Source organism: Dermochelys coriacea, chromosome 11 (assembly GCF_009764565.3).
Source record: "Dermochelys coriacea isolate rDerCor1 chromosome 11, rDerCor1.pri.v4, whole genome shotgun sequence".
Classification (NCBI taxonomy): Eukaryota; Metazoa; Chordata; order Testudines; family Dermochelyidae; genus Dermochelys; species Dermochelys coriacea.
Window position 1 is genome coordinate 47,907,178 of NC_050078.2, and position 27,203 is coordinate 47,934,380.

General features: G+C 40.1%; 1 protein-coding gene across 5 annotated transcripts in view; it reads left to right on the top strand.

Annotated features, from left to right (window-relative positions):
* The first annotated feature begins 392 nt into the window (after positions 1–392).
* The window catches only part of PPP1R1C (protein phosphatase 1 regulatory inhibitor subunit 1C), a 93,181-nt gene continuing 66,370 nt past the window's right edge, over positions 393–27,203 (top strand). For 3 of the 5 annotated variants that reach the window (XM_038422131.2, XM_038422125.2, XM_038422128.2), the window contains exons 1-2: positions 6,901–7,148; positions 10,035–10,095. In XM_038422131.2, the coding sequence (XP_038278059.1) occupies positions 7,068–7,148; positions 10,035–10,095 (142 nt within the window). In that variant the 5' untranslated portion in view covers positions 6,901–7,067. Of the gene's footprint in view, positions 1,402–6,900; positions 7,149–9,448; positions 9,582–10,034; positions 10,096–27,203 lie in introns of those variants that run through there. The other 2 variants (XM_043505439.1, XM_038422126.2) reach the window with 2 other exon arrangements.

Sequence of the window (27,203 nt, forward strand, 5' to 3'; positions counted from 1 at the left end):
GATTTCTGCCTCCATTCTTCAAATTTCTTCCAAGCTGTACAGGCCCACAGCTTGGGGCTTGATCCTGCACATTGTAGGTGAGGAGCATAATACATTTTGAAAAAACAATACAGCAGCCTGGAAGTGGTGTCTTGTCAAAGTCCAATGGAACTGAGATCTCAAAAGTTCCAATGATTTTTAAATGGCTTCAGAATTTGTATTGTTTGTAGACTGTGTATCCCAGTTTACACTCTGTGGTAGTTTCTCCCTTGTAATATTTGCCAGTTGTATTTTAACCTTAATATCTTAAAAAAAAATTATTGAAAACAAAAATGGGAGCTCAGTTTTGTATCTGCATTGTTAAATGCAAAGATACGATATAAAATTTTGTATTAATGATTTAGTATGGACTGGAGGTAATATGACTTCATTTTAAGTCTGCATTGACTGGCAACGTGGGTTTTGTTTATTGGAAAATACATTAGGTTTACCATTTTCTTACTAATGGACAAAAATCTATCATGATTTCCTACTGAAATAAATATACAAAACTAAATTATCAATATGTTAATCTCTACAATGTTGAAACATAGTAGACATGGGTCTTTTGGCTGCGTAATGAGTCTGTGTCTCATTTATCTAGCTCATTTCCTATAACCTGGCCTTGCTGATTCTACAGACAACAGCAGAAAGTATTTATCAGTAACTGTTTGTATATTAGAGATCTGTTAATCCCAGTAAAATGACTTTAATTTAAAGACATAGTATCAATTCTTAGCTATCAAATTAACATAACTGTAAAGCTGATTATTATTTGTACTCTCCTAGGAATTATTCACCCTCACCCAAAGACATTTAATAAATAGAAATAGCAGTTTATGAAATGAAATTTCTATTAGGCTAACACATGAATCCATGTACTCATGTGGCACATAGGTATTCATGAACATTGTAGCATAATGGAGAAATACTGGAGAAGGAAAGACATGTTTCAGGAGAGACCCGACCAAGCTGCTACTGGACAAACAAAAGCCTCTTGGCACATAACACTGGCCTCTGTGTATGCTCAATACAGATTTCTGTCCTACAACTTTGCCGGCCTGCTGCAGCATTTATTGCTGCCAAAACAGACGCCATCTGCTCTACATTCTCACTTCGTGAGCATTTAAATCCTTTTTTTCTTTTTCCCCCACTGTGTTTCCAAAGTATGATTGGGAACAAGTCTGAGTGCTTAGCTTCTTTTCTTTTTTTAAAAAAAATATATTTGTATCTGTTTAGTGATTATAAAAATGCCAGATTGAGAGTACTGGAGTATGAAATCTGTTTATTCACCAGCCAGGTACAGCATAGGTAGCAGTAAAGCAGGCTTTCCTGCACCATGCTGCCAACATGTCCCCACGCCTAGAGGGATCATCTGTAGGGGTGAGTAAGTAATTTATTCTCCATGTTCAGTCCATAGCCAACAGAGGAGGGGGTTGTGCTGTGGCTATCCATGCACTGGGCATTAAAGTAAGACGCCAGACTCATATCACAGGAACATTTCCTTATTTGTTAATACAGTGTTTGGATGGAACATTAGAATAAAAGGACACAAGGGGAGAGAAAGCATAAGGCTTTACAAAGCCAGCATAAGCCCTAGCCGAATGCCCCCAAACCTCCTATTGTGGGAGTTTGCAGCTGTGCAAAATGGCTACAGCTTTCCATGCTCTTGGGAACTGCATTAGGGGTCTATTATGAATCCGAAGTGGATAGTTCTAGGTATGACGAGAGCATGGCCAGAGTACCCGACAAGGAAACTGATTCACCACCTCTTTGCAAGGGCTCCCACTAATGGAACTGCTACAAAGCTGTCCTCTGACAGGAACCCTGAGAGAAGATACAGTGTAAACAACACCCACCCTGCCTCAAGCTGAATCCTTCCTGCAGTACAAAAGACCTTGGAGGTTCACAGAAGTGTAACTTACACTTCCCTGCATCGGCTTCAGAGAAATTGGATCATACTCCCTGGAGGTGAAGCCTTGAGGACTGTAATTTTCAAAGTGGTCCTTGCTTTTTCACTTTACCAATCTGGTGTCTAAAAATCTCGAGTCAGAGAAGGCTCAAGCTGAGAAGATAGGACAAAGGCCAGAGGAAGGGTCTGAAAAGAGATCAGAGGACAAACCCCTTTAGGGTTGCAGTGTTTAAAGTTAATTTTTGCTGAGTTTTATTTTTAATAATATGGAGTGGCCTAAATTTATGGCTAATGCAACTATGTCTCCCAAAAGAATAAAAACATGTCAAATGAAAATCATAAAGATCCATACTTTGATAGCTTGATTACAGTAAGGGGCACAAAAAAGTCACATCCAGTATGCAGGTTCACAGCTTCAATATAAGAAATGGCACAGATGGGGAAATATCCTTAAACTAAATGGTGATTTTTCATTATTGAAATTTGTTTTTTCTTTTATTCTTCAGCACTTTTAGCTGAATCATGAAGGAAACTAAAACAGTAAAGTGCAGTTTTGAATTCAATAGTTTTGAATACTAAAAACAGCAGTCAGCTGCTGAGCTAAAAGCTTGGATAGTGCTTAGGTATACTTTCAGCTCTAATCCAGGATACCGTGGAGGCCATAGAAAATGCAAGTCCTCTTTGTGGACTAAGTGTCTGCCTGTGATCTCACTGACAGTGCTATAAATTACGGGTAACACTGATGAAGCTGAGGGGTTACACAGGTATATAAGAGCTCAGAGTAAGGTCTCCCTACTGGTATGAATGATTCCTTTTGATAAGCTCTCTGCTAACTGGCTATAGGGCTATTATTGTATGTTCTACTTCTTGAAAACCCCACTAAGGTCCATTTAAACTCCCAATGTATAACACCTTATGCTGCAATATGCGATAAACCTAGATTCTAAGAATAGGTTCAGAGAGACAGAGCACTACACTGGAAAATTACTGAAGAGGTCTGATAGGGAAAGTGGCAGTGTCATACTTAGGTAAGAGGTTTGAGTCATTTAGATACTAATCATTTTGAGAAGTGGTCAAACCCCAAAAAAGGTACTGGACACATTTACTTCCCCAGGAGAGATGAACACAGACCTCAGGCTCTGTTCATCACCTCTCCTTCAGTCTCACATATGTGACCGATTGATCTTTTTTTAAAGTGAACATAGAAATTGCCATACTGAATCAGACTGGTCTCCAGCAGTGGCCCCTAGCAGATGTTAGAAGATGCTAGATCTCACTTAAACATTGTTTTTACTGTCTTTCTGAATGCCGGAGTTTTCAAAAGAAATAAGAAAAGGAGTACTTGTGGCACCTTAGAGACTAACAAATTTATTTGAGCATAAACTTTCATGAGCTACAGCTCACTTATGCTCAAATAAATTTGTTAGTCTCTAAGGTGCCACAAGTACTCCTTTTTCTTTTTGCGAATACAGACTAACACAGCTGCTACTCTGAAACCTGTCAAAATGAAATAGTGGTTTATCAGATATTGGGGTGTGTAGGTTAATCACAGGATGACTTTGAGCCACCTATGTGATGCAGCTGCAAAAAAGGCAAATGCAATCCTAGCATGATTAAGGAAAGGCATTTCCAGTAGAGATAGAGAAATATTAATGCCTTTATACAACACACTGGCATGACCTCACTTGCAATACTGTGTACATGTTCAAGAAAGATGAATTCAAAAGGAACAAGTACAGAGAAGAGCTAGTAGGATGATTAGTTGAATGTGGTGAGGGTCTATATTATGAGATGAGAGGGGAAGAATTTGCCTTGTTTAGCCTAGGGTCAGAGAGGATTGGATTGCCATCTATAAAGTAGTAAGTGTGTGTGTGGGTAACCACCAGAGGAGGGTGAAAAGCTATTTAAGTTAAAGGACAATGTTGGCACAAAAACACATGGGTATTTATTGAAGGTCATCAATAAGTTCAGGTTGGAAATTAGAAGAAGATTTCTAGCCCTCAGAGAGTGAGGCTTAATAGATTCAAAGTCAAATGGGACCATTGTGATCATCTGGTTTGACCTCCTGTATAACACGTCATAGAACTTCCCAGAATAGAACAGTCTCCCCAAAGAAGTTTTGGGGGCAAACAACTTACTTAGATTTAAGAAAGCGATGGAAATTTTATGAATGGGATTGTTTGATGGCGTTGCTTGTGATGGTGGGGGAAGGGACGTGCAACCCTCGGGGTTCCTTTTCATTCATGTCTAATATTCCTAAAAACTTATGAGTCAGGGCTTCAGCTGGTCACCTTTGGGGTTAGTGAGGAAGTTTTTTCCCCAGTGTATTCTGGGTTTTTTGTCTCCTTCCTATGAAGCATTAAGGGATGGCCACAGATGGAGATGGGACACTGGACGGGGAGGGCCAGGGCTCTGAGGTGATACTGAGCAGTCTCTCTCCGGTGTTTGGCTGGCTAGTTCTTGTTCACATTCTGTGGGTTTATGGCCCAGATCCACCAAGGTATCTAGGCTTGAAATCAATGGAAGTTAAGAGTCTAAATATCTTTGTGGAACTGAACACCATATATGGGGTCAGGAAGGAATTTCTCCCCAGATGAGATTGGCCGTGTGTGACCCTTAGAACTCCTCAATGCCAAAAGGTAAAGGGGATTACAAGAATACCTTGATTCTGGCATGTACATTCTAATTCATGAAAGACAGAGCCATGTGAGGTATTTAATAAAACTTATGTCATACTGATCCTCATAATTATCACATGAGGAGTGTACAGATATATTTAAGAAGCTGTGTATATGTACTGTCTGTCACCAACCAAAGAGAAAAACAGCTTTCTTCCATGTAGGTGCTAAGACAAGGCTAGCTCTGGCAAATGATAATCATGATCCCTCAATGACTCTTTGTCAACACCTGTTGTAAACCATAACCAGTTAGTATGTTTTTAAACATGACTTGTCCCTGTCTACACTAGGTGCAGATTGGAATCTAGCAGGGTGCTAATTAAAATATGTTAGTTAATATGTTTGCTAACATTTTCACACTGTAGACAAAGCCATGCTCAGAAACGCCTGTAATACCTGCATGTTATAAAGTGGAGTTTCTGCTGTCATTGTGAATTGCCTTGATTTCATTAACCTTCCAATCAACCCAGGCACCAACCACATATATTCTTGCCCCTATATTGTTTCTAGGGAGCACATGCCTACATACCTAACAAATGTGGGTATTTGTCTGTTGTGACAAAGCTCTGTCCTTGCCTCCGTGGGTCCTGCGTTTCCTGGCAGATTTCACTAGCCTCACAGGCTCACTGTGACCCTCCATGTAACCCTTCTTTCTCTAGAAACAAGGGTCACAGTCTACTAAGCCATTTTCATCATAAGCCAGCGAGGGAGGTGAGGAGAAGTTATCCTTCCTTGCACAGCCTCTGTTGTCTCCCAGTCTCAGTGATTAATCAGGGGGCAAAGGGGGCGGGGTGTCCATTCCTGACTTTCTGATTTACGATTGTGTTTAAGGATAGTATGGTTTTTGGTTACCTCTAGTTCTGATTGTATTTTCTATATGTTCTAACTCTGCTCCATTGAAATCAATAGTAACATGCCGAGTGACTTACATGGGAATAGAGTTAGGCTAATGAGCATACTTATGAAAATCCCAGCCGTGGTGTTAAAACTCAATCACAGCTCTAAGCACCTCTGAATTTTGGTGATGTTCAAATGCAGCTGAACTCTACAGCTTCCCCCCTCTCTATTTCAGTCCATTACCTCAGATCTGAAAGCTGTTAAACTAAGGGGAAGTCTTTGGCTTGAACTAAATTGTTTCCTCACTTCATCTTGCACAGTCACTCTCCTTTCTTATCCAAGTCATTCACAGTCACTCCACGTACCTAATCTAACTGTCCTTCATTAATTCTCAAGCCCATTAATCTTCATCCTATCTAAAGTTGTTCCAGTATATCTCTGTGCCTGTCTATGTCTTCTTTAAACTGTTGTTCATTCCTCATCTTACTCTCTCTTTCTCCCTAGTTGGTGGCTACATGCCACAGGAGACCGACTGCATCATTTTCAGCTGCAGGCTCACACCCACTCCTTTGCTCCATGAACTGTCAGTGGAAGTCTCTGGCCATAGCTGCAGTTTTTAGCCCAGGAAACGTTGTTGCAACAGCTACAGCACGCCTCCATTCAGAGGTCACATAATCCAAGCAAAGCGGATAGCTCTGGTCACTGTTTTCTGAATATGCTCCTCCTCTACTGTTTTTGTATGCTGGTGAAATGCGGAGTAAAAACAAATTAGATTCACAAGGTATTATTATTGTAATTATTTATCAAGCTCCTGCTAGATGCTCTGTAAACTTAGAGGAAGCACAGTCCTTGCTCCAAAGAGTGTACAGTCCGAAAGCTGAGACTGACAATATGGGGCTGGCCCACATAATCCATCAGCTAATGGGTCAGGATCAAAGAAGTAGAGCTGTTTATGTAGAATTATCACTGAAAAGCTTCCTGAAAGAAGCATGTTTTAAAGAGGGATTTGAAAGAAGCAAGGGGAGCTGTTGGATGCACAAGAGGAGGGAGGCATTCTGTAAATACTATAAAAGAGACAGAATTATTACATTCCACCCAGCTCTACTGCTGCCTCCACCCCCAAAATCACAAAACTTCCGGATTTGTGTTCATCAATAATTAAGGGCCCATCAGTAATACTCAGAGGGAGCTTACGCTGCACTTCTGAGCAACCAGTTAGTAATGTACAGTGGATAGATCCTCTTTTTCAAATCCCAGGGCACCAGGCCATGCAAGGCTAGTATTGCATTTTCAATTAGCTTCTGAGTGAATGCTTGGCATATGAAGAAGTGACCTGGTACACAATTAGCTTATTGTTCCTTTCAGCTTTGTGCGGAAAGGATCTGAAGGATTGGAAGGTGTGTGGGGTGGGGGGGGAACAGAGCCAGGCAGAGGCATCACTGTGGATATGGAATAAGGGATTGCTCAGTTCCTGCAGATTCACTTGCTAACTCGGGAGTTACAGCTGTTATTAAGAAGCATTTAGTGTGGCTTTAGGGAGTGCGCCAGGGAATAATCACTGAGGTGACTCTGATTTCTTGGAGTCTGGGCTCTTTTCTCTTCTGAGTCTCCTCATCATTATTATGGAGCCAAACAGTCCTAAAAAGATCCAATTTGCTGTGCCATTATTTCAGAGTCAAATAGATCCTGAAGCAGCTGAACAGGTAAGGAAGACAGGTATCATTCACTACTTGGGGAACTGGGTGTGGGATGACACTAGATAATATTCATGGCCTAAATTCTTCTTCAGTTTATTCTGGTGTAAATTTAGATTAAATCCATGGAAATCAGTGTAGTTATGCTGGGATAACCAATGTAACCCAGGGCAGGATTTGTCCTATTGTGAGAATGCACATTTTAACTGGCGCAGGTCTTTCTTAAGATATATTAGTGTCTGACTTTATTCTTTTAATATGTTTTGCACAAGAGATAAGCACACTTTATATGAATACATAATTTCGAGCTGAATCAATATGGGAAAATTAGCTGAAATGTATTGTTTCATATACAACAAAATATACATTTGATAATTTGTATTGAAGGGGAATATTGCGCAGCCTGGTTAGAAGATAGCCTGCTTGCAATTTACTTTGGTGTTGGAGCAAATCATTTAAATGCTGAAAGATAGTAACTTATTGAATTACTCCCCCACATTTTAAGACTTTTCATGCTGAATTTTTTACATCACTGTTACTGTTTGCTAAGTATTTCATGCATATGTATGTGGATATGGCTATATGTGTGACTATATATACATACGCACACTCAAAAATATAGCTATACTGTACAAATATATATGACAGCCGAATCTGACTCACCTGTACATTTATATACTGTCCAATCCTGCATTTATTACAGGCAGACCTCTCATTAGTTATACATATAGATACAGATGTGTAGAGCTACTTCTATATATAAGGAATGATACCATAAAATCCTAGAAGACAGAGGAGGATAATACCCATGAGTTGTTCTAGTCCATCTCTGTAACTATATGATTGTTCCCCATTGTACATTTACTGTTTTTTTGATATGTCTAGTTTTAAATTATACCAAAGATGTAATAGGGCTTTGACAATTCCACTGTAGAGTGATGGCAGTGTAATCATTTACATCTGGAGGACAGACATCTTGTTTCCTTATCTTCTGATGTAATGTCTCCTAAGAGGAGGCGGGCTTTGCCAGGAAGAAATGAGTTGTTGTTGGCGGCCATGGAGGAAGGGGAGTTGGAGGAGGGTACAAGCAAAGAACTTCCTGAGGCCTTCAACCTGCCCAGAGACAGTTTTACTAAAATATATTTATAACTTTGAGAATGATCCTTCTATCTACTTGAGCAAGACCTGGTCCATCACCTTTTGAAACCAATGAAAGTTATTGCCTTCAAGAACTGCAGAATCGGGCTCTTAACTAAATTCCTACGGGCTGTAAAATATTATGAGCCAAGTTCTGCCCCACATTTATGGAAAGTCCTTTTGATTATGTTGTACTTTTAATTTATGGGATAGGTGCCCTATAGTTTTATTTTAGATGTTCGAAGAAATTACATCAATAAAATCTGGAGTAACTGTCTGAACCTTATTGAGTTACTGTGGATTTCCCCCACTGAGAGCAGAATTGGGCCCTAGCTATTTACAATGTTACCTAAGTAATTAAAAAAGGGCCAACACATTGACACAAAGATTATCTCAAAATGGTGTCTGGGTTAAATATTCTTGAGTACCCTATTATATTATGCTGATAAGTGCCAATAGCCTGGGAGTTGTGATATAAAGTTTAGAAAAGCTTTCTTCACTAATGCGTCCATTATTGGAGACTATTCCAACATCATGTTAGTTAATTGTCTAACATTCTTGTTGGATGTTAATGGAACCACAAGAGAACTTGTGAAGATTTTAACTAAAAAGAAACTCATACAATGACTATTCAGATTTATATATATAAACGGCTGCAATAGAGCTTGCTTGGAAATAGATAGATAGGCATTTTTTAATGTTCTTGTATACACTGACATTATTTATCTAGTTATTATTTCTTTGCTCTGCTTATATGCTTCACAGTCAGGAGAACCTCAATGACAGAAAGGGTAAAAAAAGAGATTTAAATTAATCATTGTTGGTGATAACTATGGCAGTGCTAGAAATCCATGCTCGCATAGCAACTTAGGTTCTTTCCCAGAAGTAGAGATAAAGGGTTATATTTTCAATAATACCTCAGACTATGTCTGCACTGCACACCACTTGTAGTGGCAGGTATGGTACATGTAGCTGCCTACCACAGTGAAAAGCAGGCTTTGTCCACACTGCAGTGTGTAACTACATGCATCAGTGAAAAGCTCTGACAGGGGGAAGGCAGTGGGGAAAGGCTTGGCAGCTGGGAGCTGCTGGAGCCTTTCCCTATTCCCTTCCCCCTGCCAGAGCCTTTCCCCACTGCTGGAACCTTCCCCTGTGGCAGGGAAAAGCTCCAGCAGAGCAGTGCTACCAGAGCCTTTCCTCACTGCCGGAGCCTTTCTCTGCAGCATGCAAAAACTCCAGCAGAAGGGATGCAGCAGGACACTAGACTGCTACATATAGCTGTGTAGATGGGAGAGGTATTGTTTGGTAAGTAGAGCGTCGTGTCGGGTACTTACCCACAGGGTTCAGGGATGGTGTATCTTTGCTCCACTTGCTTAAGCAATGCGTCACCATCTACACTGCTATTTATACGCATGCTAGTGGGGTATGCAGTGCCTGAACTTTACATGCTGCTGGAAGGAGTGTGCAGCGTAGACATACCTTAAGTGACTCAGTCTTTCTCTGGGCTTTTACGCCTAAAAAATGCAGGGATTTTTGAAAATCCCAACCAACATACTGATCCTGCAGTGTGTTGCATCTGAATTGATTCTGATCATTATTACACTCACAGTTATGAATACAATATTTTTAAAGCTGTTTTCCGTGTGCTTGCTTTTGCCACTTACATTGTTCAATAAGACTCCTGATGACTTGTACTTTGTTTGGATGTAGGGTAGTGGGTATTTTTAATGACTCTGCTTGGGCCTTGTTTTTTCACAGATCAGGAAAAGAAGGCCTACACCAGCATCACTAGTTATTATGAATGAACACTCACCCCCAGGTAAGTAACAACGTATCTTCTAAATCACAAGACTGGGGTATGGGAACAAAAGGCCTGTCTTTTGCAATATGGTTTTAAAAAATAAGTGCATTCAAAGAAAAGAAAATGAGCATTAAGCTCACAGCACTTAATGCCAGATCATGGGCCGAACATCTGTTCACAGCAAAGACCTATGAATCTATACAAATCCTGACCCTACTCAAGTCAATAGCACAACTCCCATTGTGGAGGGAGTAGGGCCAGCAATCCACCCTACATGTGAATCTCCTTGTTGCACATGGAATGAGGAGTTGCCTCTGTGGGTTGGGGGTGGTCCCAGCTGCCCCTTCCACACACCCTCTCCTTCATCAATGGGATGTTGTCGAGGAATCTTTGGAGTTAAGTTAAACGAACAGAGTTCTTGGTCCTCCAGTTCCTAGAGGGAACCAGGTCAGTTGCAGTGCAGATCTTAATAACACTAGGGGCTACGCAGTAGAAGGGCCATTCTCTAGTTCTCTGCTGAAGCATATAGTGTCTGTTCTCTCTCTGCCCTGACAACAAAATCTTTGTGGAGCTTGTCCTCCCACCAAAGACTCCCCTCAGAAGTTTTCCTGGGAGAGTTGACGATTTGGGGCCAGGACATGCTTAGTCACATACCTGTGCCTCCACAAGGCTGCTAAAGCAAATCTGGAGTTTCTAGACCAAGCCATTTTGGAGACACAATGAGCCAAAGAAAGCACTAGAATTATTTTTAAAGAGTAAATCTCAGCAAAATCTTCAAAATATCATAATTTAAAACTCTTTATCTGTTTTTATTTAACCAAACTTTCCTGAAAAATGGCCTTTGGGTCAGATGCAGCATGCACAATTTCAGGATGATCTGTTTCTTTTCTCCTCTGAAGTGGGGGTTGAAAATCAAGCTTATAATGGAGAGCTAACTACCTATGGAAAGATTAGTACCACTCCATAATAAAGGCATGTCAATAGAGTGATTGATCCAAGATTAGCTCAGTTTACTGTTACTGTGCCATTAATGCAATGCAGTTGACAAATTTCCCGATCAGTTTTCACTATTGCCCTTTTAAAAGCTTTTTTGAAAGACTCCAGTCCATTTACAAAGGTTCATTTCCAATTTTCTATAAATGTAACTTTGCATTATTCCTGCTGACAAATTTTATGCTGCAATTTACAGATTAGTTTTATATAGGAGTGTGTTTAAATTTCCATTTAATGACAGAGGGCCCAGTTACCATCTTTGCTAACAATGAGTAGTTCTTTACCCTGTCAGAAATCCCACTGATCTCAATAGAACTGGGGGGTATGGAACTACTCAACATGAATAAGGGTAGCAGAATTGGGCCCATGAGTAACATATATACAAGAAAAAGAAAAGGTCCTTCTAAAAGTGATACCTTGCTTCTAGTGAGCTAAAATTCCACCTCCTGAAATGCCATTTCTGAAGATAACACTTTGTGGGTAAGTAGCAAATTAGTCCCAATATAAATAAGGATAATAATAACAGATCCTTTATACCAACTGGGATCATAAAGGCCACAGTTCTGGCCACTGGTTCTACAATCCACAAGGTAGGGGAGCAAATAAGAACCTAACCAAAGATCAATGGGTATTCTCCTCTCTGGAAACACACAAATGAATTGGTGGGAAGGGTTTGTTAGACAAATTTCTAGGTGCATTAGTAAACATGGAATCATAAGAGTCTAGAAAAAAACCAGCTGGATCTATTTTCACTTTTTGTGTTACCAGTCCCCTTTAATATTATTTCCCTCTTTAAATGGAGGGAAATCTCCTTGAGCACGTTTTAAATATAATTCAGATTTGTTCTCATTGCCCTAATAGGTTGTTTGCTGTCTATACTTATAACTAGTCTCTAAGTAAAGAAATTCCATCTCAGTTCTTTTAGAATTCAGTCTTTCAAGGTTGTGAGCACTTCCTGAGAAGTGCTGAGCACCTTCAGTTCCCATTAACGTCAATGATAGTTGAGGGGTGATCCTTCCAGAGTGTACACATAGGTATTAAAGCCAGAATACATTGGCTGTGCAGCTCAAAGTAGCCACACTACCCAGAAGGATCTGGCTCTCAATCTCTAACCTTTCCCTAACTCAGTGGCACACAGCGCATCAGGTTGCTAGGCCTTAATTTAAAACAAACTCACCTTGGCTGCTGTCCCATATTGCAGTTCTTTCTAAATAGACTCGTATTTCCTTTTGTAAACAGAGCCCTGTTGCAGCACTAAATCAAAAACAAACAGAGAATAAAGACACCTCTCTGATTTATAGAAAATTTTATTGTAAACAAATTGGTGCATGCCTGTTATCTCTTTTCATACAATGCTTACAACTCCAGATAAATCATTTTTATTACTATTTAGTACTGCAGCAAGTATCAGTGAAATTTTAACCATGCAATGGAAAGAACATTGACACAGTAAAATAATTGGTACATGAGATCATAGCACTTGGCTCATTCTTTGGTTAAAGTAGGCATGTATCTTATTTCTGATTTTTTTTGCAAAGCTAGAATTATTTTCAAAAATGAAGTCTTAAAGCTTTCCCAGAAACGGTATGTCTTGTTACAATTGTGTGTGTGTGAGTGTATTTACATGTAAATGCTTGATGTGTGCGTGTGTATAGTGGTGTGTGTGCACATGTGTATGATTTATATGTGTGTATATATACATATAGAGAAAGATTTCTTATATATACGGATGTGAGTGTGTATATGTGCAAGTGTACAACCCTCCCCCCTTATTTGTATATAGAAGCCTCACTATTTGGTTTAAGGGGAGGATGCTTCTAAGGGTTAGGAGTTCAGATTTGGATGTGCTTTTAAAGGTTGAGATGCCTCACCAAAGTTTATTCAGACTTTCAACCCCTTGAAAAAAAAGAGGTAGAAATCTTGTAAAACGGGTTCTCCTGCACGATTTCTGGAGTATCTGCTCCCAGAGGCAGCTGATCAGAGCACAGTTTTTGTGGTATTTTGGCATCTCTAGTTGCAGCCCCTTCCGGAAACTAGAAAGAAACAAAACTTATTTGAACCTTGCTGAACTTTATAATAAATTCAATCTGAGTTGTGCTGTACAAATGGTTCAAGATCAGAGTTTTTTTTTTCCTGACCCATTTCATCTATCCCTTATGTCTGCTACAAATTCCAGTACAAAACCAGGAATCTATCTGCACTGACGTAAGGAGAGGTCATCCTACTTTCAGGATAAATAATTTTGAACTAATGATAGTTTCTCAGAAACTATAAGACAAGTCTGTTTGGCTTCCTCAACATTTACATCCAGACCAGACCACACTAAATGATTTAAAGGCTGTTTGTGGATCTGGCTTCAAGAGATACATACAGCATAGGGGAACACTGATGTGTGTATTTTCCCCTGCACACACTGTTGGAACCATCATATGGCCACATATAACTGCAGTAATAATTTTCAAAGGAGAGGATTAAAGTTCTCAACAGCTACAGAACTTCCTGTAGAGGACAAAACATCACTTTAAAACAAAATGAAAGTTAAAAAAACCCACTCAGCATCATCTACATCCATCCTGGAGACATCTTTTTGATGGAGGGCATTCTGCCAATATTATGACTGTGGTAGGAAGTTACCAATAATAAACCCAAACTGACCTATGGCTTCAAAGGAGTTATGTTTTTCATTGACACCAGCTGAGGATCTGGCACATTATTTTATTTATTATGCATTTTAATGTATTTTTATTTTTAATTTTGGGATAAATTTGATGTTTATGAAAGTAAAGGACTAATGCAACTGGAGAGAGCTTTGCACAATATAGGCCAGTCCTATGCAAAGTTCCCTTCACAGCTAAACTCCCTTTGTGGCAATCAGAATTTCAGCCTCTAAAGTTTTCTCCTTTGTCGTATATAGCTGACACTGTTTATTTTGTATGGTTGTAGTTAGATGCTTACAGCTGCTAACAAAGTGAGTGTTTTTTTGCACAATATACTTTGAATGTCAGTATTATTATTGGTTTCAGAGTAGCAGCCGTGTTAGTCTGTATTCGCAAAAAGTAAAGGAGTACTTGTGGCACCTTAGAGACTAACAAATTTATTTGAGCATAAGCTTTCGTGAGTACAGCTCACTTCATCAGAAAGCTTATGCTCAGATATATTTGTTAGTCTCTAAGGTGCCACAAGTACTCCTTTTCTTTTTGAGTATTATTATTATCATCATTCTTTTAGTTGCCTTTCTCCATAATTTCGAAACTCTATTTAGATGTTCCACAGTCTACACAGGAGCAGGGTCCCTATGGTTGTAGTACAAGGGAAATAAACACCCTCTCCCAACTGGCTCTGTCCTTAAATCCACTTTCTCCCCTCCTTTCCCCACTTCAGGGAGTGTCTCTGGGGACAGCTTGGCTTCCTTGCAAGCTATCCCCATTAGTGTCTTTCCTCAGTCCAGCTCTTTCCTTGCTAGTGAGGGGCTCCTGGAAGGGGGCTGTAGGGCTATGAGAATCACATCAGTTTAGTTCAATACACATTTAAGAGCCCAGGCTGACAATCTTTTATTGATTCTTAGTATTAATTATTTACCTTATTATTTTATTACTAAACATCATATTCTTTCTTTGAAATACATTTTTAGCATAAAATTAATTAAAAGAGACAAAGGGAGCTGTGGAATATGCTGCAGTGGAAATAAAACGATGTGTCCAAGCAATTCAGGCCCTGATTCAGCTAAACACTTCAGGAGGTGCCTAAGTGTTTCACTGCACGGAGAAAGAAAAGGAGTACTTGTGGCACCTTAGAGACTAACAAATTTATTTGAGCATAAACTTTCGTGAGCTACAGCTTCATCCGATGAAGTGAAAGCTTATGCTCAAATAAATGTGTTAGTCTCTAAGGTGCCACAAGTACTCCTTTTCTTTTTGCGAATACAGACTAACACGGCTGCTACTCTGAAAACTGCACGAGAGGGATTTCAGCACATGCTTACAGTTAAAAGGCTCAAGTACTTTGCTAAATTAGAGCCTCAGCTAAGATTAGGCACAGCTCTCTTGATTCTTCTTTGGGTATCTTGTGACAATGTTGCTGAAAGCAACAGAAACCAGAACCTACTCTCCCTGCATACAACCTGCTTTAACAACCATGGCATAATCATGAGCTATTCTCTCCTCTCCTTATCATCTCTGGGCTATTATAAATGAAGAATAAATCACTGCCATTGAAATGAAAATACACCTAAGCTGCGTAATAGCAGAGTGTCATGTTGCAATGGCTCAGGAAAAAGCTGGTAACTATGGGGAAAAAATGACGTTTCATGGCAAACATTTCAGATCACAGCTCAGATTTAAATTAATTGAGATTCACTTTGATCAGAATATGATGCCTACTTCTTTGTATGAACTGGCTTTGTCTCTCAGTCACTATAACATCAAATGGTACAATCTGCCCAGCTTCTGTCAAAGTGTGTAGGGAGTTTGAAGCCAGGCCAGGAACTGGGAATCCTGCTGGATCCTAAAGCCTTCAACATAATTCTAAATAAAAGAAAAGGAGGACTTGTGGCACCTAAGAGACTAACAAATTTATTTGAACATAAGCTTCCATGAGCTACAGCTCACTTCATCGGATCCATGTAGTGGAAAATACAGAGGGGAGATTTTATATACACAGAGAAATGAAACAATGTGTGTTACCATACTGACTGTAACAAGAGTGATTAGGTAAGGTGAGCTATTACCAGCAGGAGAGCAAGGGAGAGGGGGTGAACCTTTTGTAGTGATAATCAAAGTGGGCCATTTCCAGCAGTTGACAAGAACGTGTGTGTGTGTGTGTGGGGGGAAATAAACATGGGGAAATAGTTTTACTTTGTATAATGACACATCCACTCCCAGTCTTTATTCAAGCCTAAATTAATTGTATCCAGTTTGCAAATTAATTCCAATTCAGCAGTCTGTATGGTAACACCCATTGTTTCATGTTCTCTGTGTATAAGAAATCTCCCCACTGTATTTTCCAATATAATACAATAGCTCTGAGGTATGGGGAAAAAATCCATTCATCTCAGTAGATGTTAAATCAGAGGCCAGTGATGATACTTTACATGTCAACATTGCTTACTATTTCACTGCTCATCAAAGTGTGTAAGAAAGCGGAGGAAGTATCCTACTCTGAAGATGCATGTCATTTACTCTGAGTGATAGCTCAACTCATTTTGGCATCAGGAGTGGCTTGGATTTGGGAAAACAGTAGCACTTATTGGCTCAATCAAGAAGGAGCCAAGCAGAGCCCAACAGAGTATCTGAGCCCCACCAAAGGGACACCACACCTGAGGAGCCAAGCAGAGCTCTTGGATATATTTTAACTTCTCAGAGGTGGGTCTCAAACCCCAGGAGGCTAGCAGAGTCCAGCCATGGGCCTGTTCTTATATTTTGAACATCTGTGCAATCTACTGAAAGAGATGTCTCACTTTTGCTTCCCAAATAGGTGAAGCTTATTTTGTGGGTGGAGCTTGCAAGAATACTGTTACCTTATTCCTTTTTTTCCCAATATGACCCCTGATGCTAATTCCTAGGGATGAACAGACCTATGTAACATTTACATGGTTGCACAATCCAGTCTCTCTGGCAAAGTCCCATTTGTCACATATGGAAGTCTGGGAACTGCTGTCTGATGAGTCACTAAAAATATGCACTATGTCCCAAATGTCCCAGCAAAAACAATCGGTCCGCTGGGCTAATTTAGGTCATATTCTGAGAACTGTGTGGAAAGCAACCAGTCCCCCATCCCTACAAAGGGATCACCCTCTACTCCATAACCATAGGAGCCTCAGTCCAGGCCCATCTCTCCCTCACACTGAAAATGCTGGGTAATGGTGAAACATTACAGCTGTCATGACTCCTCTGGCTTCTCCTAAGAAAAGAGACAAGAGTGTGATCTGCAAAGGGCTGAGTTCCCTGTCCCCCTACAGTAGCCCTGCATGTTCCATCTGCTAAGAACCCTTTTCAGAATAGATGCTAGCTACACAGACTGGGTAGAGAAATTACTTTTTTTCCCCTGTGACAGTTTTTTTAAATTTTTGTCTGAATTTGTGTGTGGTGGTGATGGTGGTTTTGTGAATTAGCGTCTGTCCGGCCTTAGTCAGATTCTCTTTCAGATGACCCCTTGATCCCAATTAGTTCTCAAGTTGAGCACATTGAGCAGGCCAGCCTTCCCCTGCAGGGGTCTCCCCTGCTATGAGGCCAGAGGCAGCATATATGATGGTCCCCTTCTCTCAGATCATCCCCAACTGGTTGAGTGAGAGGAGCCTTGCCCCACCCACTCTGCAAGGCTCCTGGCCCCAGGCTCTTAAAGACATAGTGATTAGCTTTCCTCCCAGCATTGTTCATTCCTGGACTACTTTATCTCTACCAATATCTCCTAGGTCCTTGTATGTATATCAGACCTTTCAAAATCTTAAAGGGCCATGCCACATGACAGGGGTGGGCTGATCCCTAGGTACCACTGCCCTTAAGGGGCAGACTACCCCATCACACCTACCTATTACAAAAAATGGACTAATATTTATTGGAGTACACATTTTAATAAATGGATTTAGTTTGTCTAATACATTTTAAATTTCACCTTAGACAAAATATGTAGCAGTAAATAAGAACTGTATCAGGTGCCCTGTGGGAGACGGACATCATGTATATTTGTGTGCAGTTATAAGGACAGTCCTACAGTCCTTATTCAGGCAAAACTCTCACTGAAACCTAAATAAGGACTGAAACCTTGGGCCCACAATTTGTGCTCTGACATGTTTTTCAAATGTATGCAGTGTTGCTGTAGCCATGGGTCCCAGGATATTGGAGAGGCAAGGTGAGTGGGGAATATCTTTTACTGGACCAACTGCTGTCGGTGAGAGAGACAAGCTTTTGAGCTTACCCAGCATTAGACTTCTGGCTGCCTAGGCCCTAACTGCTCACTGTTCAGGAAGCTGAAAATGAGTAAGCCAATAACAGCTGTTTTCAATTGCAAATCTGAGCTTCTAACTTGGTTATAAAATACTCAGAAAAGCAGTAAATCACTAAAAACTGCCACTAACAACTACTATTTATTTTTTTAAGTCAGAGCAATTGGCTTTGCTCCATGCTATATGTGAATACCATTTAAATTCACTATGCTTTCAATTTAACTCTATAACTTTAGGAACAGATGAAAAGAGCAATGAAAATGAACAGTCCCCCCCTCATTGCTAATAGTGGTGCAGCTCCAATCATGTTAGCAATACTAGGAGCACTGGTGCAGATATGGCATTGGCAGGCACTGCTGGTTTTACAACTATGCCGTGCAGACCTGTTTTAGCAGGGCTGGATGACACAGAGAGATTAGTGAAAACAAGAGAAGAACAAATGTACATCAAAGGGATTTTCAGAATCAAGAAAAAAAATCCTACAGTTGAGTATATCCTATCCTTAGTGCACTTGTATAGCTACTTCTAATAGGAGCAAAATGTTCACAGTGGTAAAATGTCCCCTTTCCCAATCTATATACTAGATGACAGGTTATGTTCAGATTACTTACCTGACCCTTATGCTATGCAAGGCTTTGTTAAGCAAGAAATCAGTGGGACAACTCATAGGGGAAGATCCAATTCAATGTATGGGTGACAGAATCTGGCTCTTACAAAACAGCTCAGCAATGCTTTCCAACAAATTCAGGAAAGCTGCATTTGAGCTGGGTTTAGTATAGCCCAGAAAGGAAATATTTCTAAACAGCTAACATGTTCCACACATTAGCGACAAAGCGCAGGCATGAAAAGCTTTCTCTTTGCTGAGTACTTGTGCAAAAGCAGAAACTCCCAGAGTTACATGTGCAGGAAGTACATTCAATCTTTTGATGAGAGTGAGGATTTTATACTTCTGGCACATTTTCTGCTCTGTGGCAAACACAGGGAGGCGATTTGCATTTGGGATGAGTGAGCCACAGCAGCAGTTGAATTTTGTACCATCACAGAGGAGCTCAGATATCATTGTGTTGGGTGCAATGTAAGTAGCTGCTAGTTAAGTACGATATTACAGAAGATATTTTAAATGCCCCCCTTTGCTGATCTCAAGAGTGGATTTAACCTTCAAGAATAGTGCATTGAGTTCTCTTTTGCAGTCACAGGGCCTGACCCAACTCCTACTGAGCTCAATGGAATTTGAGTCTGACCCTCCAAGCATTGCCTGGGTGTTTGCCAGGAAGTACATGCAATGGCAAGTGGAAATAAAGACAGAGGCTAGCTGAACTCTGATGCTTCAGTAATGGCTTCGGTAGGAGCGAGATTTGACATCTCAGCAGGGCTACCTCTCTGCAATCAAAAGTAAGTGGGTCCCCCTCACCCTTGAGTTTATTTATAGAGTTTTATCAAATGCAATTACCCAATGGCTGCCTGGCTGGCTGCTTGTGGAAGCTTTAGTGCCTCTTACTGACTTATCCTCCATTTCAGTTTATGGCCTGTAATTATCTTGGTAATTAGTAATTAGGTGAGGGAAGCTCCAATAGGTCCGTATTATTCCTTGAGATCATGAATGGGTTAGTTCAGAATATAAACATTCACCAGAATTCATGGAACACACATCGTTGGGTTCATTATTTATATAGTACCCAAAGTCTGCTGTTTGTGCTGAAGATGAGAAGGAGACCAAGGCCCCAGATCCTCAGCTGCGTCACAGCCACTTTGCACAACTCCAGCATCACAACTGGCCACTTAACTGGCCCAGGGAGGAGCTCTGTGTAGAGGGATCCTTGGAAGGCATAAAAGGCAGTATAATGTCTCCTATGCTACAACCCTTCCTGAAGTTGATGTACAGAGCATGGTGGGTAGGTGCAATCACAGGTGGCCAGTATACAGGAAAACAGCCTTCAGCTTTCTCTAACTTGCATGGGGGACTGGCTCAGCACACAACCCAGGATACCTTAATGCTGCCTTTGCACTCCCATCCTGAGATGCACTGTGTGTGCCTTTGCTGAACTGAGGCTCTGGGCCCAGATCTGACCTCTGCCAGAATATCTGTGGAGGCCCTTCCCTTAAGTACACAAGTTCAGAGGAGGATCCTCCAACAACAGCGATAGACGCTTCAGTAGAAAACCACACACACACTCCCTGCACCGAGCATGCACACTCCTCTGTAGCTTTCATCCTCCTCAACCAGACCTTAAACACCCTTGAACACCAGCTCTTCTTGAATACAATCTAAAGGCCAAATCCTGAGAGATGCTGAACACCTGCAACTCCCATCAACTGCAGGGAGGGTGCAAGTACCTAGCATCTCTCAGGATTGGTCCCTTCATGTGCCACTGAAAAAGAAAGTAACAAGTATCAAAGCTATTCACATATGTAGAGTGACCTCTCCTGGCTGATTCAGACCCTCCCATATGCACAATCATGCTACAAAGTGTGGCCTGATTTGATCTCACAACTTTAATACAGATCTCTGTGTGTCTTGTAACTTCTAGAAGAAAGCATGTGATTTGGGTGAATATGGGTTCAGTGAATATTTGAGCTCAAATACTTTTTGAAAATATTTATGTTGTTAAAGCTGGGTTGATTGGGAATGAACACAAAAAGGTGGTGAGCACGGGCCAATCAGAATTCACTTCTGAATCTAGATGAGCATTCATGGACATTTTAATCGCTATTTGCTCAACTCTAATGATTAACTAAAGCTTATATTAACAGTCAAAATGTTGTCATTGGAACAGTTTGCATGGCACGTGAAACTTTTTAACCTAATTTTTGACCATGGTAGATGGATGTAGTCATTAACTGTGTAGTCCAACCCCAGCACCACAACCAAAAACTATAAAAGTAGATATGGACTCAAACCAGCCCCCAGCTTTGAAAAATGTTTGCAGTCTATGGAGAGGGGAAGTTTGGAATCCAAGCCTATTTCTGAATCCAAATTTTGCAGCTAACTGCAAACTATGTAAAGGGCTGACCCAAAACCTCAGATACAACACACATGTTTGCATGCTATCATGCAGATCTGAAATTTTTGTTTCTGGCAAGTGCCGTGACACTGTCTGTTCACACTTTGATTGGCTTTGCATGTGAAAGGCTTCAATATAAATGGAACTATCAGAAAGTAAAGGAAATAATTTTAGAACTGAACCTTCTACCCTTCGTTTGTTTTCCTCGATCTTATACAACAGCACCATAGAAACAGCCTTCTTCAATCCTAGGGGATTATTTGCATGCCATTTTTAATATATATGGCTTCATATTACAACTCTCCAGCTGTTTTATAATTTAGTGTCAGGGACTGATAATCTTTGACTATTTATTTCTATTATCATCTGGGTGCATTATTAACATGACTCATAGCAGTGTCATTTCAGAGAGATAACAGTAGCATGCAGAGTTACAGAACATTGGCAAGGGTGAGAAAGGTACTTTGATAACAACCATTCACCTCATTACCCTCACAGAGTTTAATATTTTGTCCCAAGATCCTAAGGGATATACACTTGGCCGGACTGTGTCATCAGTTTCTGGGTGGAACTCCTAATTGATTTCAAAGGGGACTTCTACTAAAAAAAGGGATGGTACAATATGGCCTAGCTGTAACTAGCTAGCTCTACTAATCAAAGTATTTGTATTATATTTAGAGCGTAACTAGGCACTCACAGATACCATGGTGACAAGGGCAGAAAAAAACCACAGATAGGTAGATAATGTGGATAAATGACCTGCTTTTAGCATTAACCTCGTTCAGAAGAAGCCTATTTTGTACTTTAGGCATCAGTCAGGACAGATCCATTTGTTGAGCTGCCTGAGAGAAACCTTGTGTTTTTATATACATTAACAATACTTGAAGCTAGGTTTTAAAATAAATGGAGAGTAGGAATTAAATAAAGCTGAATTAAATTCAGAGACTCTGGACAAAAATGTAAAATTGCCTGATGATAAAACTTGCCATCAGCTATCCAGGACCAGATCCTTGGCTGTAGCTGAGTGCTACAGAGTGCAACTCAGGAGTTGATGGGACACCTAAAAGGTAGTATATTATTGACTTTTGCACCCCCTGATCCTGCACTGGCTGTAACCTGGTTTGGTCTCCCAGTGCAAATTAGAGTAGCCTGGATGCTAGATCACAACACTATGCCAGCCAAGCCTCTATCTGCCATGTTCAGGGCTGCTTTTGAGCAAGGTGTCTACCAAATATTGCTCCAATTTCCACCCCTAGCTCTTCACACATCTGCTCCAGTATTCTTTTACTGCAAATAGCTTCAACAATAGAACAGAAATGTGACGAAGACTGCACGGAGGTTCTGTGATTACTCTTCTTTTGTGTTTTCATTAATGTTTGGAATGCACCCATACTATAACTAATCAATCAGTGCCTTGCTATTCTAGAGCTTATCTTACCAAAATGTATTTTTGAAAGCCTGTAAGTGGTGCTAGGAAGCTTAACGTCCTTTCAGAAAGACACGTCCTTTATTGAGGGCCATATTCCCCACTCTGTTACCACAAGCAGAGAAGAGGCAGGCTCAATAGAACCTTCTAGGGAGGACCTAGTCAAGTGAAGAGTCAAATAAGGCAGGGAGCTTCATGATACGTTCCACTCTTACCCTGATCCCGTGGAAGCCTCTCAATAGGATCAGGTCAGTGACATAGGCCAAGAAAGACTGGTTCAGAGTGTAGCAAGCATTGCTTGTGAACCTTGCTGAGGTCCTGTCACTTAGTGTATGTCTGCGCTGCAATAGAGATGTTATTGCAGCTTTGGGTAGGCATACCCGCATGAGCTTTAATTTAGCTAGTGTGGATAAAAATAGCAGTGAAGATGTGATAGCATGGGCTTCAGTTAGGACTGTAGAAGCATGCCCAGGACGCTGGATGCATACTCACACAGCTGTTAGCCAGTGCTGAAGTCTGTGCTGCTGCATCTTTACTGCTATTTTTGTGTGAAGGGGTTGGCTGATGGAGTCACAATGCTATTGATCCGACCTTTCTCTAGGCTTGGCTAAGCCCAGCCTGTAGAAACATCTCTATGGGAGTGCAGATGGAGCTCCCATGGGTGTAATTCAATAGCATTCTGGGGATGAGGATCTAATGGGCAAGAGATCTACACCAATCCTGTTGTCTATTGGCACTTTCTGAATCCCTGGGTGGGCCAGGGGAAAGGATTTGTTGAACCCATTTAGGAAAAGGCTTGTAGCAAGCTTGTTTGACAGTCAGTAGGTCTAATGTTCTGGGCCTCTGACTCTAGTCTCTCTTTCAGTTCAATATGTCCTAGACCTACTGGATGGGGTCTATCTGGGTTGGCTTCCTTGCCAGTAACTCATAGTCCTGCCTGTCCCAGGGCTAGGAGTTGGGGAATTTGGGATGGGGAGGGGGTCCAGGCCCTCCCTGCTCCACAGGGCCCTAAAGTGAAACAGCATGCAGTGACCTGGGTTCAGCCCGCCTCCTGCTCGCCTTCCCCTAGGCTAGTGCCTACCACACCCAATGCCTCCAAGGAGACTTTTGCTTCACATCCCCACAATCTAGGGGCGGATGTAGGTGACCTTTTGGTGCTCCTTACACAGTTCTTCTTCCCTCCTGCTGCATAGCAGCGCTATTAAAGGAAATGACTTCTCTTTCCCCATCTTGCCTGGACTGCTGGAGTTCTTGTTATATTGGCCTTTTTCCCAGGAGCATGCTTGGCAGTGTCTGAGGGGAGGAACTTTCCTTGCCCAGTACGGTTCCAACCCTTCCCCATCTCAGCCTTAATGTGGAGTCTGTAAACCCCATCACGGGACGCTAGACTCTTTTGCTGGTTATATCTTGCAAAAATACATATTGTCCAATTTCCATAGGGTTTGTCTTGAAGCCATCTATTGATGTCACTAAATATTTTTAAACCTATTCATTACTGGAATAGTGGGAGCTACTTCTTGATGATCTAGAAATTGATCTAGGAAAACATAAACCATTCTGAATCTCAACCCAAATCTTAAAAAACTTGACCCAGACATTCTGAGGTTCACCAAGTATTAATTTTGATGATCTTAATGTAACACACAGTAGGTAGTAGATATATGCTTAGATACCCAACTGTCAAGAACCCAGAAATGTCAATGTGTGATTTAGGAATTAATATAGCATATCATGTTAGGGGAGTGGGACAACTCATTCCATGTGAATCACAGTGACATGTTCCTGATCATGTTGTTACAGATGCTGGCATAAAGAAATACAGGGTCATTTCTGAAGCATAACCTTTCCAATCTCTCGTATTAGTGAGATTAGTCAAGATTCAATTTAGGAAATCATAGACTATTTTAGTTTAAATTAACAGATTATTGTCTTGTCATTTCCTAAATCCATCCAGTTTGTCTTCATATTGCCTATAGGTTTATGGAGCCTCAACTTGTTGACTCTGAACACACCTATATACAGAAATGAGAAATTAATTTAAGTAACCTATATTTCCCTCCTCTTTCTGTAGCAGGGACCTCAAAGCCAAAGAATTTTACTAGTAAGAACTTGCTTGGTGCATTGTTGATACAGGCATTTGAAGAGCTTAATGATGTGCAAAATCTATGATCATAAGAACTGAGAGAGTAGCTGGCAAGGGTTAGCTATAAAATGAGTTGTTACTGGAATATTTGCAGTATTATTTAAAAAGGAGGAAAGGGACAAAGGTTCCAATAATGAATGGTTAAAGCTCAAACTACTGGCTATTGTTATGGTATGTATTTGGTTTCTTCTTCCACAGCAAATTGTCATCTCTCTCCAAAATATACAATGTTCTGCTATTCAGCTTCCAATGTATTTTTTATGGTTCTATGAGCCATAAAATGATATGAACAATTTTGACTTTTTTTTGTTTTTTTAGTCAAGGTTGGAATACTCATACAGTTCAGAGAAAAGAATGAAATAGCTCAAAATGATGGCTATTTCAGCTGTAACTCCAATGCAAAGATTGCCAGCCCTGTGCCAATTGTAAGCTATTTTTCATCAGAATTGATTCTTGTATACTATTTATATACTTGTATATTTCCTAGCAGCGAAATGGTTCAAAATGTACGTTGTGGGGTCCAGCTGGTATGGTATTTATGTTAGCAATTAATTTTTCTTGTGTTGCCTCCCTGGTATTCATATTGTCAAACTGCCTATAAGACATTTAAAAGAGAGCCAACAGAAGATCTTTTTCTTTAAAGTAAGCAGTGTGGAAAGGATTAACTATTATTATTATTTCATTATTACAACTGAGCACATAACTCTGAGGAAATAATTTTTCAGTTCAGCTTCTTTTTCTGTTGAAAAAAATTATTGAAAATTATCAATAAACATGTTACAGTTTTCTCACATAGGTTCATTATTCAAAATTATTTGTTGCAATGGATTCATTTATTTAGAATTATTTCGTGGTTCACAAGCCACGAGTTGTAAATGTTTAGTAAGCAAAATTTGAAGGTCAAGCTGTGTCAATGTTTTGACTGGTCACATCGATCTCATGATGGTGTTTCTGGTCCATACTGCTTACTTTAAAATGCTTAAAAATGGCCAAAATCAAAACTAAATATTTAAATTTTGTTGAAACAAAGCATTGTGTTTGGCTCAAAACAATTTTTTTTTAACTTTTCAGTTTTCCAAAAATTTCTAAGAATGCTATTTTTGGTTCACCCCAAAACAAATTTTGTTTTTGATTTTTTTTGATTTTTCAGCAAACTGAAAAATCCGTTATTCACCAGCTCTACTTGGAGTTCCCTAAAAGCTAACCTCAGGAACATTTAAGATGCTCTAATTTGCTGTAATAACTCAATCCACAAGGTACAAAACATTTCTAAGGATTCTCTGATGATGGTTAATGTTCACTATCTCAAATGAATGTTCATAAAATAAGCATATAAAAGGGAAGACATAGGTCAATATATAAGTTTTTGCGTGCTGTCTCCAATTAGCAGCCAAACTATAGGCTAATAAGCCTGAGAAATGAGATGCTAAGATAAAGAGGAATCAGTAACAGCAGTTTCCTGCAATTAGTTACATGTATTCTTATTAGGTGCATGAATTAACCGGGATCTTTCAAGTTAAGTGAATACATCATTTAGTCAGCCTTACTCAAGATCAATAGAAGTTTTCCTGATTAAAGACTCAGTTGCAAGCTGCTAAGAGAGTGGTCATAGAAAAGCCAAAATCTTATTTCAGTGAAGGAATGAATGATCTATTCCTGCTTCAATTACAGTTGGATATGTAGGCCACAATTTTCAGATGTAGTAACCTGAATTTAGGTTCCTAAATCTTGGCCAAGACACTAATTACTGACTAATGAATATTCATGGCAGGGTAATGTCTCTCTTCTTAGAAGTATAGGGCCACATTAATACTCAGATAAGGTGCGCATTACACCAGATGTGATTCATTGAATTCATTGAAACGGGCCTACTTGTGCTGTAATATAATATTCAGAAACTTAGAATCTAGTCCATAATTAGTAGAGTTCAACAATATAGACCCAGGCAAAGTTTTTTTCTCCTGCTGATAATAGCTCATCTTAACTAATTAGCCTCTCACAGTTTGTATGGTAACTTCCAACTTATCTGTATGCATATATATATATATCTTCTTACTGTATGTTCCATTCTATGCATCCGATGAAGTGGGCTGTAGCCCATGAAAGCTTATGCTCTAATAAATGTGTTAGTCTCTAAGGTGCCACAAGTACTCCTGTTCTTTTTGTGGATACAGACTAACACGGCTGCTACTCTGAAACTTGACCTCTCAAAGTGCTTTATTACACATAACTGATGAACATCAGTCGTCTGGTAGACACCCAGCTGTCATTCCATGCCAGCATACACCATGATAGCTTCCCTGAAACTGAAGTCAAGTTTCTTGTTGGTGGTTTTCTGCAGAGTAGTTTGGCGGTATGGAAATCTATTCCTCTAATGAGAAGTCAAAACCACAAGACACACCTGTCACCAGAAACACTTAAACAGTTTTCTTAAAACATGACTTTAACAGTAAATGTTGCCAAAAAAAGATGCATTGTGCTCTCTGTAATTTAGATTTCATACTGAAATTTCAGTAGAATGCATGTCCCTAATTTGCCAAAGCACTTAAGCACCTGCTTAAATTTAAGTATACGTGCAAATATTTTCCTGAATCAAGATCCTTTCCTGCATTTGCTGTGGTT